This window comes from Falco rusticolus, chromosome 9 (genome assembly GCF_015220075.1).
Source record: "Falco rusticolus isolate bFalRus1 chromosome 9, bFalRus1.pri, whole genome shotgun sequence".
Taxonomy (NCBI): Eukaryota; Metazoa; Chordata; class Aves; order Falconiformes; family Falconidae; genus Falco; species Falco rusticolus.
Window position 1 is genome coordinate 39,974,494 of NC_051195.1, and position 15,172 is coordinate 39,989,665.

General features: G+C 41.0%; 1 protein-coding gene across 21 annotated transcripts in view; it reads left to right on the forward strand.

Moving 5' to 3' along the window:
• Positions 1 to 15,172, forward strand: part of FNBP1 (formin binding protein 1) — a 111,593-nt gene that overhangs the window by 4,532 nt on the left and 91,889 nt on the right. For 12 of the 21 annotated variants that reach the window (XM_037401148.1, XM_037401149.1, XM_037401146.1 and 9 more), the window contains exon 1: positions 827 to 1,062. The exons of 1 other annotated variant lie outside the window; for it this stretch is intronic. In XM_037401148.1, the coding sequence (XP_037257045.1) occupies positions 1,039 to 1,062 (24 nt within the window). In that variant the 5' untranslated portion in view covers positions 827 to 1,038. Of the gene's footprint in view, positions 1 to 809; positions 1,063 to 15,172 lie in introns of those variants that run through there. 8 more of the 21 variants (XM_037401157.1, XM_037401159.1, XM_037401164.1 and 5 more) reach the window with 4 other exon arrangements.

Genomic DNA, 15,172 nt, shown 5'->3' on the forward strand with positions numbered 1-15,172 from the left:
ATGTAGGGTAACAGCCAAGCACCAGTGAAAGAAGTGCATTAATCTAAAGGAAATAACATTTGTTGTAGCAGCTGGTCAATTTTTGTCTTGCATCAAAAGGGTCCCAACCCTCTATAAACAGATACATCTTTCCTCAGATGAATAAATGCACTTCTCCCACCCCCAAGTAAATATTTTTTGAAGAGGTGCAGCAATAAATATATCAGTCTAAAGCTCTTTTTACATCTATTGTAGCCAGAAAACAGGCTGTATGTAAAATCAGATTAAGCCACATAGCTCAAATAAATGCTGTTACAGAGGAAGACCCGCACAAAATAAATCTTACTGCCCTGCCAAGGAAATAGGCCATTTTCTACAAGGCCTGCATAACTGCTACAATAACCCGCGTTTGTGCAAAAGCAGATAAATTGGGTTATTTTTCTGTTCGCTCGTTGAGGTGATAGGTGGTGGACTCAGTATTCCCGGAGCTGGGTTTTTGGGGTTTTTTTTTTGGGTGGTAGCGGTGTATAGATGTGTTTGGGCAGCCGACTTTGAAGAAGTGAGCCCTTGCAGTTTTCAGGGCGTAGGCTTCCTCCTCTAGGGCGGTTGCCCCCGCGCAAATGTTCAAAACGGGAATTGCTTCCGCAAAGCCCCACGTCGCTGGGGGCGAGGGCGAGGTGACGCGAGGCCGGGCCGGACAGCGATCCCGGCGGGCCGGACAGCGATCCCGGCGGGCCGGCCCGTCCTGGCGCTGCTGCGGGTCTGCCGCGGGGCTGCCGCGCCGCCTGACTGCGCCTGCGCGCTGCCGTGCCTCGCGCCGCGGGCCGCGCCTGCGCAGTGCGCCGGAGCTGTCAACCGCCCCCCCTTCGGGCCATTTTGCGGCGCGATGAGGCGCGAGCGGTGGTGAGCAGTGTCCGTTTGCGTCCCGCTCCTCTCCGTGTCCGCTTCACCCCGCCGGGGCCCGGCCTGCCGTGCGTGGGGAACCGAAGGGAAGGAAGCCCGGCCAGGGGGCAGACAGACCTGCCGAGCGCCCTTCTCCCGCCCCTCAGCGCCGGAGCCATGAGCTGGGGCACGGAGCTGTGGGTGAGTGGGTGAGGTGAGGGGGGAAGAGTGGGGCCGCTGTTGCGGCGGTTACCGCGGAGCGCCGCGCCCGCCCCGTGTCATAACGGTCGGCGCGGGGGGCTGGGGCTGGCCGTGCGGGGCACGGCGCGGCGGGCGGCTCGGCCCGGGGGCGGCTCTCCCCGCCGCGGCCCCCCCTGCTCCGGAAACTTTCGTGCAGACCCCGCGGGGTAGGCCCCGCGCAGGGTGGGCCCTTGTGGTTTTTTCCTTCAGTGAAACCGAAAAAAAAAAAAAAAAATCCGTGTAACAGCACGAACAGCGGCCGCTGCTGTAGAGCGGAGGGAGGCTTTCGGTCGAGGAGCGGGCTGGGTTTTGTGTGTGTCTTCTGCGAGAGGCTGGAGAGAGGAGAGGTGCCGGGGTGGGTTTGTGTGTAGGGGCTCCCATTTCAGGAGAGGGGGCTACAGAGAAGAAAAGCCAGATGATAACCTTTCGTTGAGGTTAAGGGGCTTCTCTCCACGTTTGTTTTGATGGACGGAGACTTTTATTAGAAGAGTCTTCTGTTGTGCGTAAATAAGTATGTCTTAAGGGTGGGGAGGGTTTTTAGGTATGAAGCTCCTTGGCTGTTTTTGGAGTGAACCTGGAAAGTATAAATGCATTGGGTTTACGATGGAACATTACTAGAAAACATTGAACTGTTTAAAGGGATGAAAAGTGGGCAACAGTGTTTTGAAACGGTCCCTTGCTAATCTGAGAAAATAAGGGTAGGCTGTTAAAAGAAATCTGGAAAGGCAAGAGAGATATACATGTTCGGTCACAAAGGACGTGGTGCAGCCATGTTTGGCAGTGTGATGGTGGAGCATGGAGCAAAACCTGTTACTGAGGCTTGTAATAGTGGACAGGAGACTGTGCAAGCGGTTGTTAATTAAATGGTGGGACATTAAAAAGCTTTGGATAAATCTGTGCTCGGGGCGTGGATAGGGACAGCAGCAACAGTGTTTTGAATGGAGAAGTCAAGAATGAGTGGCAGAGGGTCGTCTGGACTGCAGAGCACTGCTCCTGTATTCATCTGTTTGTGGCCACTAACCAGTGTGAGCTAAGATGTAAACATAGCTAAGCTTTTAAACTGTCTCTGTATAGAAATGGTTATTTTAGATGTGTTAGTTGCTGTCCTTTCTGCATGCGCTGCTGGCCTGTTCTGGTAGACAGTTAATTAAGTATCCTGTTTTACTGTGACATTGTAGTCACAATATAGCTAGATTTGGTTAGAACTAGACAGTGAATTAGGGAGCAAATGCCTACTGAAAGAGGTTATTGTGGTATGTCTGCATGCTCCAGAGAAAGAAAGGTGATACATACTGATGAAATATTGTAGTGATGCTGTATTGATTCATTAATATATAAACAGCTCTGCTGCATGGGTATGTTTCTGGGAAAATCTACAGTTGATTCCTTTTTCTGTGTCTTGGATGCTTTGGGGGGAGATGAGATAGTTTGGGTGGAATTAAAGTAAGAGCCAGTACAACAATTTTGTGACACAGGAAAATAAATTCTGAAATTTCAAGATGAGCTTAGTCATTTTTGCATTCTTAAAAGTATGTAAACGATACTGAGATGTTTCTGCACAAGAACAGTGGTAGCAGAGTAGTAATAAATTGTTGCTTATGTTTTATGCAATATTTGCAGATATGTGTGCAGTCATATATCTGTCTTTTGTAAGAGTTACAAACTGCTTTTGTAACGTTTTTCCCCCTGAAAATTTTGTTGGTGAAATTAATGTCTTCAGCTGCAGCAAAATATTATTTTTCATGTCTGCACTGTAGTACTTTGAGTAGTGTAGCAGGTTACTGAGGAAAAGGGTTAGATCAACAGATTAAATTATTCTAGATACAAAGTCGGTAAGGGTTACTTTATTTTAAATTGGGTAGAGCTTTGAAAACGCATCAGTTTCCAGTGCTCTGGGTATTTAGGCCAAAACACTGTTTTTTCCATGTTCTGCCTTTCACTGGGAAAGGAAACCACACAAACAACCTGTATTTAATGTATGCTACTGCCTTTTGTTGATCATGGCATGCTGCTTTTTTTTTTTTAAAATGAAATTAAATTTCCACTTACCTTAGAGCTTAGTGTTTGTTTTAAGTAGTTGGGGAATGGGTGTTTAGGAATAGGTGTTGTAAGCAACAAATGCCAGTTCTACAATGTGACTGGTATGTGCTTTGATGCAAATTTGATGGACTGAAAGGTAAGGCAGTAACCAATGTTTCCAACTGTAGTTTAGAAATTTGAAATTTGCTAGAAATTTGAACATTGTGTGATCAGGCTTGACTTGGACACTGTACCTCTGATGTGCTGATCTACCAGACTGGATGTGTGTTCGTGATTCACCCCTTTACATGTAACAAATGAGAAGTAAAATCGAGCTTGCTTTTCACAGCATGTAGAATGTTAATGTGCATGGATTTATGTAGAATTTCTTTTCGTTCGGGCGGGGAGCTGGTTGCAGAAAGCCTCATACTTCAGAAGCAAAAAAATCCCCTTGACAATGTGTAAGTTATTCCCAAGACAGACTTTTATCCTTGTGCTGTGAGTGTATTCTGTGCCTCTGGCTTGCGAGTCCTACTGCAGAGTTCCTGTTGATATTTCACTTGAATCTAGACATCTGGGTTTTGTCTTTAGATTAGCCCTGTGAGTGTAAATCAACCCATAACCAGCAGAATTATTAGAGGTGCTAATGCAGCATTTATATCATGTATGAGGCTAAATGCTTGGGATAATGAGATCGTCTGGGGTCTCTGAGCAATCTAGTGTTACAGGGCAAAATCTGAAGGTCTCATGTAACAGTCTTGAGTTTCCTGTGTGTAAGCAGGCTGTACAGGGTAGCAGTGGCTGTTCTGTGCAGTTTGTCAGTCTACCCAACCCCTGCAGAAGTCTTTCCGCCTGTTAGAATCGAAACATTCAGGAGCCTGGAGGAAGGAGCAGAATGTGAAGGACAAAGTACAGTTACAGGACTGACCATTTTGGTTTTTTCACCCCAGCTCAAGAGTACCATTAAGGCTTAACAGATAGGAGGATATGGTCGATACTTACTTTATGTCTGAGTCATGAAATTGGCAATGTTTTCTAAATACTAAGCTAATGTAAGTGGTAAGTAAAGATTATGTGTACTTTACTACTTATGTGTAGAGACCCAACTTGTACCTTCAGTTAACTACACTTTGGGGACGATAGGCTGTAAAAGTGTACTCAGATATCTTTCCCCCTTCTCTTGGGCAATGGGGAAGAATGTAGAGCATGGCACATACAGCTATGCTGAAGGGTGCTTTAGGTGGTAAAATACTAGTGTGCGCTACTCTTCCCACCAGTGTCCTTTTGTGTGGTATGGAGCTCTTAAAGCAAGTGGTAGGAATTACATAGTAAACTGAACTAAAACTAACCTCAGCACTTTGGTCCTTGTCTTTTGAGTGGAAAAGGCTGTGGCTGCATGGTTGTTACAGTGAAGGGAATGAATTTGGATGTGTTTTGGTACAGTATGTAGTTTGGGAAAGCTACATATAATTTGTGGTTAAGTGGTCCAGGAAGCACTGGACTCTTCAGAATGCTGTCATACAGCATGGCAAGTGCAAGCGGTAAAGTGATTAAATGTGGCAAGATTCATCTTTTTGTTATGGATGTTTCCGAGGTGCAGATGCTGTGCATTTGTTGCTGGGTTTCTTTTTCCACGTTCAATGGAAAGTTTAAAAAAAGACTGGGGAGGAAGGTCATTTAACCTAATTTTTCTTTGGCTTTTGTGAAAAGCTGGGTGTCTGCTAACAGCTTTCACTGCTCTTTCAACCTGTGAGAAGGTGAATATTCTGTATTTGCAAAGGACTTAATTTGCTGCCCTTATGCAAGAAGCTCTGTTGGCCAATTCCTCTCATAACTGATACTTTAGGGAGCATGCCTTTTGTTTGTAGAGTGTTCTAGTGTGCTTTAGTATGAAAAAATACAATTTGTGGATATGGTTATTTTTGCCTTATAAAGTTAATTCCACTTAAGTGTGAATTACCATTAAACTTTATTGTTTAGGAAATTATTATTTTCAGTCATAGTAATTTATTAATTCACAGTATTAAAACAAACGGGATTCTTGTAGAACCTGTTCTCTTAATGCATCTTCATTGTCAAATGATGAAACGTGAGTGCAACTTTGAGAACTTGAAGGCCACACATGCTGTCTGTAATTGATAAATAATTACTTTTCAGTACCTGTGTCTTTCATCTGCAGAATTTTTGTTTAAACAGCTGTAATATTGCATTTCTCAAATTTGAGTACAGTATTGTTCTTCAATAGTGTTTATAATGTATGGGTGATGCATATAGTGGTGACTCATATTTGGAAACCATCTGGAGTACCTAGGTGATTTTGACCTTGCTGGCTTTACACAGTGGTGTTATCTGGGCACAGCAGTCAAATGTGACCTTAAATGAAGGCTCTGTTCTTGTAGTCTTGTTCCCAATAAGAGGATCTGCAGAGCTGAATCTAGGCTTGATGTATTGATTCTTCTCTTAAGCCAACATCCAGTTTTATTTTACGCACTGCTATAGTTGATTGTGTACAATAGAAATCTGTGTGTGTCATCCCACCCATCCCATTCTCGCACCTACCAACCCCCTACCCCGCAGTTCTTTGGTGTTGGGTGTTAACTGTAACCCTCCAAAACTGAAAGGAAAAGGAGATGGTTTCTGGTGGGACAAGGATACAGATTAGAAATATTCAGTCTTGCATGCTAAGTTCTAATTAGGAGTTGAGAGTTTCCATTATGTAAGGTAATGGGCCTAACCTTTGAAGGTAAGTGGATGAATTATTTGCATCTTGGAAAATCTTCTGTAGTGATGGCAAATGCTCTTCTGAAAAGTGTGCTTTATTGTGAATTGTCGCAACTCATTCAGACAGCTTGTGAATTGTCGCAACTCATTCAGACAGCTCCTAGAGGCAGAGCTATATACCCCTGAGCCCTTTCTCTTTGTATTTAGTAGAACCTTGGCTTCTATTTAGCAACATGTTAAAACATCTCTATACGTTTATATATAGAGGCTGGAATTTCATCCACAAAAATATACTCCCAGAGTAAAGCACCCTAAAAGCAAATACAGTGAGAAATTGAAGAAGGAAAAAAAAAAGAAAAGCTGAGACGTCAGGAATAAGTGCATGATATTTATAATTGTGGCTTAGTTATTCTAAGGCTCTTGGTAAAAGTTGTATACAGAGTGCTGGAGATGGGCATGTCAAACCACAATACACTTTTCATTAGCTAAGTATTCTGCATAGTTATTTGGACGGTTTTGAGGTAGCAAAATTGTCTGATGCTAGTATCTTATTTCACAGTGGATCACTCGCTGTTCTAAGTGGTCAGCCTATATATGTAGATTAGTGAGTGAGAAATTGTTTATATCTGAATTATTACACAGTATCTTAATTCTGCAGTACACACCTTTGTGCATTTGCCCACGACAGGATGGTATTTCAGGCTGCTGCAGCCTGTAAGGATGTGCATTTTAAAATTGGTGCTAGCATAGTCCTTTTCATTAGTTTAAAATTCGTTGACTTTTAAATGTTAAGATGTATTGTGTGGGAGCTCCCCTGCTGCTCATGGGAGGTGGTTCGTAGAGAATGGGTTTGTGTGTGAGGTCCCTGTGTAAATCCCTTGGTACTCACAGCACTAGAAGTGTAGAGACTCCTGGTACCTGAAGGAGTTGCTGGGTCTCTCATGTATGAATGTCTGAGTAATTTCATTTACAGTTCTGCTTTGCTATAAGAAAGGGGCTCTCTATAATACTGTCACTGACCTATTACTGTATTTCCAACCTATTATTTAATGAATGGGGGATTTACTGTCTTTCAGCACGGATCAAGAACTGCAGAATACTACTTTTTTTCTTTTCAGTCACAGACTTTTCCCATTTGTATTGTGGCTGCTCCAGATCCCCCCTTTCTTGAACCATATGGGAAGGCAGTCAAACATCAGATGATGTTTTTCTGGACTCATTGCAGCCTATTAGTGTTACTCATGTTGTGAAACGTCCTTTTAAAGCAGAATTTCAAAAGCTGTAGGCCACATGAAGAGTAGGAGCCACTGCTGCACAGTAACTTAATAACATGCTTTACTTATTGCCTTTGTTGATTGCTAGACAGGCAACCTGCTAATGAATTTTTGGAAATTCACTTTTATCCTGCTTGAAACAATGCTTCTGAGGTTGGTTGTACATTGAATCTATACCAGCCCTCAAAATGCAGTGCTCTGTTGAGTTTCCTTAGTGTTCACATAAATATTTTAAAGTAACTTCCTCCTTCAATATAATCTTGTGCTTTTCAGATGAAACTTCTCTTACTCCTTCCACCCCTAGAAACTCTGCTTTTCTATTTCACTTTTTTTTAAAAAAAAAAGCTGCTTAAATTGCTGAGAGGAAAAATGCTGTTGTCTCTTGGCACATTGTGATCTTTGTCCTTTTTAATCAATGGCTTTGGCTGTAAAATACAAAATGGGGAAAAAGTAGTATATATGTTGTATGTATGCACGTATGTGTGTACAGCGTATGATGGGTTTAGTCTTTTTTTTCTCAAGCAGGGGTGGTAGGGGTGATTTGGGTCCCTTTGGAATTTTTACATGGTTGATTCGCCTTCATGTCATCTGGATAACTTTACCAATCTGGTTAGTGATTTCTTTTGGCTCAGTTTATTAAGAATGGTTTGTTGGCATTACTAAATGTTTCTTTTTCATCCAAAAAATGTAAAAATTGTAGATGGGGTTTTTAGATTACCTAAAGCACAGAGCAGCAGAGTTAAAGTGCAAGGATGAAATGTTGATTGCCTAGTGTTCATTGCTGATTGCCAAAGCAGACAGGCATGTTGTAAAGCATGTAAAGAAGCAGTTCTGTTGCAACCTTGTCCTTAACTTATTTGGGGAAGTGTCAGCCTAATCGGAATAACAGCCAAAAGAACAACAGCAATCCCCCAGGCCATCGGAAATCCAGTAAAGCAATAAAACTTGAAACTGATTCTCTCAGGAATTAATGCCTGGTTTAGAAGGATGGTCCCCCATGAGCTACCAAATCATCCAGATAATCCACTATGGCACTTCCTCTGGATTAAGGACTATCTCTTCTTCTTGTTGTAACTGAGATAACATAGGTGTCTTTATGTTAAATGTGTGTTACTTGGCCGTGTCTTGTTCAGTATTTTTCAACTGCTTCTGCTTGGTACCTAAAATGTTTTTAAAGCAAATCCTTAAATTCTACCCTTCTAGTGAGGCAAGCACAAGTGCTGATAGTACTCTTACTCCTCTGTGAACAGCAGGTACAATTTCAAATTATTAGTTTTATATTTCAAAAAATGTTCTTCCATTGCACAGAATCTGTGGATATGCAGATAAAGGAGTATTACTGTGAATGCTGCTTTTTCCTTACTGGATTCCTGGAGATACTGATGCTCAGGTCTGATAAACATTGAGAAGTTGCTTATTGGGTGCCTTGGACAGTTTTCTCTGTATTAGCCTATATTCTAGACTGAGCTGGTAGCCCTTCTTATTTTGAAGGTTATTTAACGCTTTCTGTTCAAGTGATCTGTTTTCTGCTGCTGAATTTTTTTTCCACATTAGTGTGCTTAGGTTGCAGTTTTCTTTTTTCTGTGCCTGCCTCTTACTTTTTTTGTATTTCAAATTAGTCAGGATTATTCAGTTGTTACCAGGGTCAGGGTCTTGCATGTACTGAAGATGATGCCTGTTCCTTCACTTTTGGAAAGTTGTAGTGCTCCCTTTCATTGGAGCAAGGTTTTTAAATAGCTGTTGAATATGCTTTCTGCTGTTCTTGAGAAAATATGCCCAAATTAGGCAAACTTGTCTTTGGAAAAATACTGCTTTGTCAGTACTCGGTGAAAATATTAGTGCTGAAGTTCTCAGAAGTTTGTGTGTACTGGGTTCATTTTGGCCGTGGAGAGGTTTTTGTGGGACAAGGTGATGCAGTCACCCACAGAATAACTGAACATGCCTCGGTCCGGTCCTGTCATAGCTGCTCAAGGCCAGGGTGGAGTTAGGTGGCCTCTTCTGCTCTTGGGCTCCTTTATTGGCACCCAGTGGCATGGAGGAAGGAGCCAGATGGAAGATAGTCCTGCATGAGTAGAGTCTGAGCTGTATTAAGGAAGAATAGCATGCGTCAGTGGGCTGGGAGAAGATGGACTTACAGCTGGGAGGGAGAAGGTATGGAAATCATGGCTGCACCAAGTCATGCTAAAGGTCCATCTGACCACTTACGCTTCATTGATGGTAGCAAACTGGTTCTTCTGTTATGGGTTGGTTCTTCTCGTGTTATACTCACCCAGGAGTGAGGAATGAGTGAAGGGATATTGTGGTCAGAGAGGAAACTACCTGAGTCAAGAGACCGAATGTGGTGGGGAAGAAGTAGTAGAGATCAATACTAGGATCTAGGTACAGAAACTTGGGAGTTGCTTGTCTAGGAACTCTTCCTGTGATTGGAGTGCCAAGAATGATGGCAATGGGGTGGTTTAAGGAGAGACAATTCAGATTGACAGTTGTGCTAGTGAACTCAAGGAGGATGAGAACCGGGACTAACTAGGCAAAGGAAACGAAAGAAATGAGCTCAGGAGGAGAAAGGGAGTTTAAATAAAAAAAGCAAGCAACCAGTAACAAGGAAACAGATTGGATGGAGTGTGTGGAGGGAGCAGGGTTGGACTCTGGGTAGGACCGGTAGGATTGTGTTTTGCTGTCAGGCAGGGCATGTGGTGGGATTAGTGCATTAGGACTGGCAAGTCAGGAGTTTGATGGGATCAGGAGAAAGTGTAGTGGGTGCACAAGGGGAAGGAAGAAGTAGTACAGAAAAGTAGTGACAGGACCTGGCACTCCTCTTTTCATGGTTGCCTTTGCTATTTGTATGTGGCTTTTTCCATGTAATATTTAAATAGAGTTGATCTAACTAGTTTGAATGTATATACATTGATTTCTTCTATGGTTGCATTTTGCATCTTTACTCACTGTGGAAGATTTATATGACCACATTCCTAAATGAAAGCTTTATCCAGAAGTGTGTGCACTGCTGTTTTTCATCCACTCATTCTGTGCAGAAAGGCTTAAGGAATTCTTTAGCAAATAGGTTTAAAATGCATTTAGATAGTATTTTTCACTCCGCATTATGTGTTCTCTTACACAGAGATAAATGCTTTTAACACATTTATCTTGCATTTATGAAAGGTAAAAAATGATTGGCATGCAGCAGTGAGTGAATGGAAGTGTGTTTTCTCAAACAAAAGTTAAATGGGGAAGGGAACTATTTCTTGCCCTCTTGAGGGCTGTTGATTTGTTAAATGTGGGTCTTGCAGGAGTGGCATTCATTAAGAATGTGTAACTGAGGTTTTGCTGCAGTAAAAGAAAAACTGGCAGTGGATGAACCAGCTGTGATGGAGCACTAAATAAATATTTTCACCTATTCTGCCTCCCAAGTATGACAATCTGAGATACTTTTGCTCATATGTTGTCACTGGAACAGCCTAAAAGTAAAGGGTGAGAGGAAGGGGTTGTATGTGCTCATTGAGCATTTATTTCCTTACAACTCTTTGGAGTTGTGAAATATCTGTGTTTCACAGAGGGTGCTTTTTGGCATATGTTCATAATGTAATATGTAAAAGCTGAAAAACTGTGTAGCAGAGCTTTACTTTGGTTTTTGTTGTGCAAAAAAAAAACCAAGCTACTTAAACATTTCAGTAGTGTCTATATTGGTTAGTACCTTCTTTGCTACTTAGATCAAAGATACTTTCATCAGCTGATCAGAAGGGCTCCATCCTCTTGAATGACAGATAGCCTTACCCATGGTGGTCAAAGGTATTCAACACTTAAAGATTATTGTTGCATGTTTAACCTGAAAACAAAAATTGCAAGCTGAGTAAGTGCACCAGCCTATCATCTAGATGATGAGAATGCATATCACATGATATGTGTGACTCTTGTTCCTATTTCAGTCAGTGCCCTGGGGATTTACAGCCTTATTTTTGGAATGGAGGGGATAGCTAGGTTCCAACTCTATTTAAAGACAAAATAATGTTTCTCTGGTCCGTGTGGTTGGATGCAGTCTTCTGAGATGCAGTGAAGTAGCCCAGGGAACAACCCTGGAAGGATGGAAACATGCATCGATTCCTGATAAAGCACAATATGAGCTGTGAGCCCCTCCATACCTCCCCTTCTGGATAATTATGGGCTGGTTTTTTTCTTTTTGCATGTGGCTTTTGCTCTGATTCTTGCTTGTGTTGTCATTATACTTGTATTATGTATAAAATTGTTGAAAGCTCCTTTTCCAGAGGTTCACTGATTGGCATGAAACTATCTTGAAATAGGAAAGCTGTCATTGTTGGAAGAAGACAATTTTTGCAAGAAATGTGCTGTTGTGGAACACACACACCTAATTTAGACATCTTTGGAGACTCAATCTGTATAGTTGTTGATGCTCTTTGAAAATACTTAGTCTTGAGCAGAAAGTTTGTGTATCGTAGTGCTAACATTAATGGCTGTGGGAGTATGTTGAATTGTTCAGCTAACAAAAACCTTTGCTGAGCTAAACAATAAAAATATAAATATTTTGCTTGGTTATTAGCAGTTGAGTTGAAGTACTCAATGGTTAAGAACAGCACGACAAAGTAGTGTGCTCTATTCACACGAAGGTCTTCTGATGTTTTCTTTTATATGGTATGTATGTTTTTCATGTATATGATTATAGACATTTGTATTGATGTTGAATCTGTTGTTGGATTGGTATAGGTATCTTTTGAGGTTTACTGGTGGATTAAGCTCTGGGAACAAAATAAATCTAGAATACTGACAGTAGTAGAAAGCTAGAATCCATACTTGGAGAGTCGAACAAGTAAAAAATTGTCAAAATAGTGGAAATTCAGAACTTTTTTTTTTTTAATAATTAGAATCAAGTGGTTTGATTTCTTCATTCATGATACATCGGCATATGCAGTGTTTGGAAGTTGCTGGTCAGTGGAGCAATATTGATTTCCCTCTGGGGGCAAGGCATTTATTCAACCTTCTCAGCAGGGGGTGAGATGGATTGCTGCTATTCTGATTAAGGAATCAATCCTGAAGCTTCCTCAAGGTATTAGGGCTAAATTAAACAGTCTGGGGCTGATGTGTAAGCCCTAATGCACTTCAAGAGGCTTTCTTGGATAAGCAGACTTTTGAATATAATCAGAAGATGAACCAAAACTAAAAGAAAAAAGCCACAGGCACAAATCACCCTTAGAAAGAGGGGAATATAATACATTTTCTTTGTGTGGTGCAGTGCTTAATGCTCAGATTCTTGTAGGGAAGAAAAGAAGAAAAAAAAAAAAGAAAAAGCATGAACTATATAGGTCTGTTCATGGTACTACATTTATAACTTGTTTTCTCTCCTTTGTGTATGTGCACCATAGCCATTCCAAAAATAGATATGGTCACAAATACTAAATTAGTAGAATTAAGCATCTTAAAGCCAGGAAATACACAATTTATCTATTTAACAACAGTCACTACTGATGAAATGTGGGTTCCTATGTATATTGTATTCTGTATTAATTTTGCAAAATTTTAAGATTGTGTTGACTTGTGTGCATTTACAGTGTCTACAATTGTGCATTAATTTCTTGGGGATAGACATGTCATGGTTGCATTCAGCTTTTCTGAAATCCTTTCGTTAACTTGTATGAGTATTGAAACACCATGACTGAACTTTAGTCTATATTCAGTGCTCATAAGCAGGAATTAATTACAATGTGTCAGTAACCTTGTTGGATACATTTACTGATCATTAGGGTATACAGGAGTACTTAAAGTGGGGTAGACCCCTTTCTTGGCTGAGAGCAATAGCAGTTTCGAGTGGTAGCTTCCAAAGCCTATTTTAAGTGGAAGGCACTGTCTTTTTAGTAGTTGAAGAGTGCTGACTGACCTCGTTGCCCTTTCTGTGGGAGGGAGTGTTCTCTAATCATGAGAAATTCCCTTTCTCTCCCTCACCTTCTGTGTACATAGGTAAGCATGCACCTGATTTCCTTTGTCCCCTTTCTCTGTTTCAGTCTGGTTCAGAGGCCAGGCTTGCTTTCCCTGCTTGGCAGATAAAGCATCTAATAGATTCCTCTTGGTATCTTCTTTTGTATTTCTTAGATGATTCAACTGCTTATTGAGCAAATGGTCTCTTCCTGTGTTAGAAAATAGGTGGGGAGTCATGGGATGTGTAGGGAGCTGCACCCAGGAGCTCCAGTTGCTGTATGAAGATCAGTAGCTCGGATGCATCCAAATCAAAGGTTGGACAGGAGGTTCCAGTTTCTTTTTCTCCAAACAAAGGCATTTCTTCTGTATTTGAGTGTTCTTTAATCCCTCAGATGAAGCTCCAGCAATGTAATGGATGAAAGCTGAAGTAAGCAAAGCCATAGATATGAGGAAGAGTGAAAGGGGAAGAGCAGGAAGGCTGGTACATCATTATTTTTAATGGCAGGATTTGATAGGGATTGCCAAGGGGCTGGTAGACCTTTTGTCAGAAGGGGCAGCTGTAAATGGAGATGAGTCTCTAGGTCCACTGTAAGCTTTGGGGATCCTCGGTTGTGTCGTGCCAGCAATTGCGTGGGATTGCTGCATCAGTTGCCCTTCAGCTGTGGGCTCTTCCTCCTGCAAAGCTTCTGAAGGTCTAATCTTCCATTTGTTAGCAGTCCTGCAGGGTGGTTTAATCTGTGTGACTGCTCTGGATTGCTTGTGATGATCTCGCTGGATACTAGTGACTCGTTCATTTTGGATATGACAGTTGATCTTATTTCTTGAAATTGCTCTCTGGGTAAGCGTTTGAGCATTGGCATTCTGAAAATTTTTAATTTTTTTCTCCTTTTCTAGGATGTTTCAGTTTACCTAAGAATTGTATTTAAGTCTGGATTTGGAAGGTTACATTTATTCTGTATTTTGCATTCATGTTGAAGAGAAAATATATTGAGGAGTATTTTTTGATCCTCCTGACACAAGACAAAATGTTAATTACTGTTGTATAAATGAGACGATATGTCAATTTAACATTGGTGTCTCAAAATGTTTGATTTAAAGTTTGTGAACCATGTGACTTTCTTTAGCCTAGACAGAAAAGTACAATAGGAATCATAAGTGACAAGAAAGCAAAAGTATGAAAGGTTTATGTAACCTCAGGGATCTTATCTCTAGTGAAACGTTACTTTTGCTTAAATTATAGCCTTTTTATTTTAGAGAGGGTGAACTCATGAGATGTTTTTTTACCCTGCCACCACCGTCACTTCTAATATGAAGCTCTTATAAGCTTCATCTCACAAAGCACTTGCACAGGTGTAAAATGTTGGTTAGACTATTTATCTTTATTAATGTATCTGTTATTGTAGAAATTACTTGTATTTTGTTTAAATCACGTTTTATAAGACTGAACTTTATTCTTCAGTCCTTACCCTTATGAGTAATTTCAGTTATTTTAGTACAGACTAGCTTGAAGCCTTGGGATTTTTGGTTTATGCATCCATTGTGTCTGTCTGCATTATGGGTCTTCAGCTTTTTTTTTTTTTTTTGTTAGGATAATAAGAAATTTAGATCATTGTGCTTAATTTAGTAATGCTGACTCTGAGCTCCGAACATCCATTACTCTGCCTAAATGTCTGTGCAAGACAGGGTGATGTTCAGAATCTTTTTTCTCGTTTCCGGCACGTGTTTTTCTAAAGCATTTGTCTCCAGTATCCAAACTAAAAATTTCTTCTCCAGTATGTGCAGGTGCCTTACACTTCAGTCTGGAGCTCTGGTAAATTTTCTCTTTTCTGATGTTCTACAGCAGGACAAGTTGTTTTAGTAATATCCCATTATCTTCTGCTGTCTCCCCATGCGTCTTACTTTCCATTAGTAGATGATTTATTCTCACACTGGGTTTTTTTTGTCTCTCTATTGCATTACTCGTAAGATTAACTCATATCACCATGTATTTTAGAATTTGCAATGTATGTTTCCAAAAATTCGACAGAAGTGTAGTTGATGGCACTCAAGTCTGCAAGAGGTTAAGTCAGGCAGTTTAATGAATGAAGGTGTCTTACAGGTAAACTGAATATACAAGTGTAATGGAAGCGGCAGAG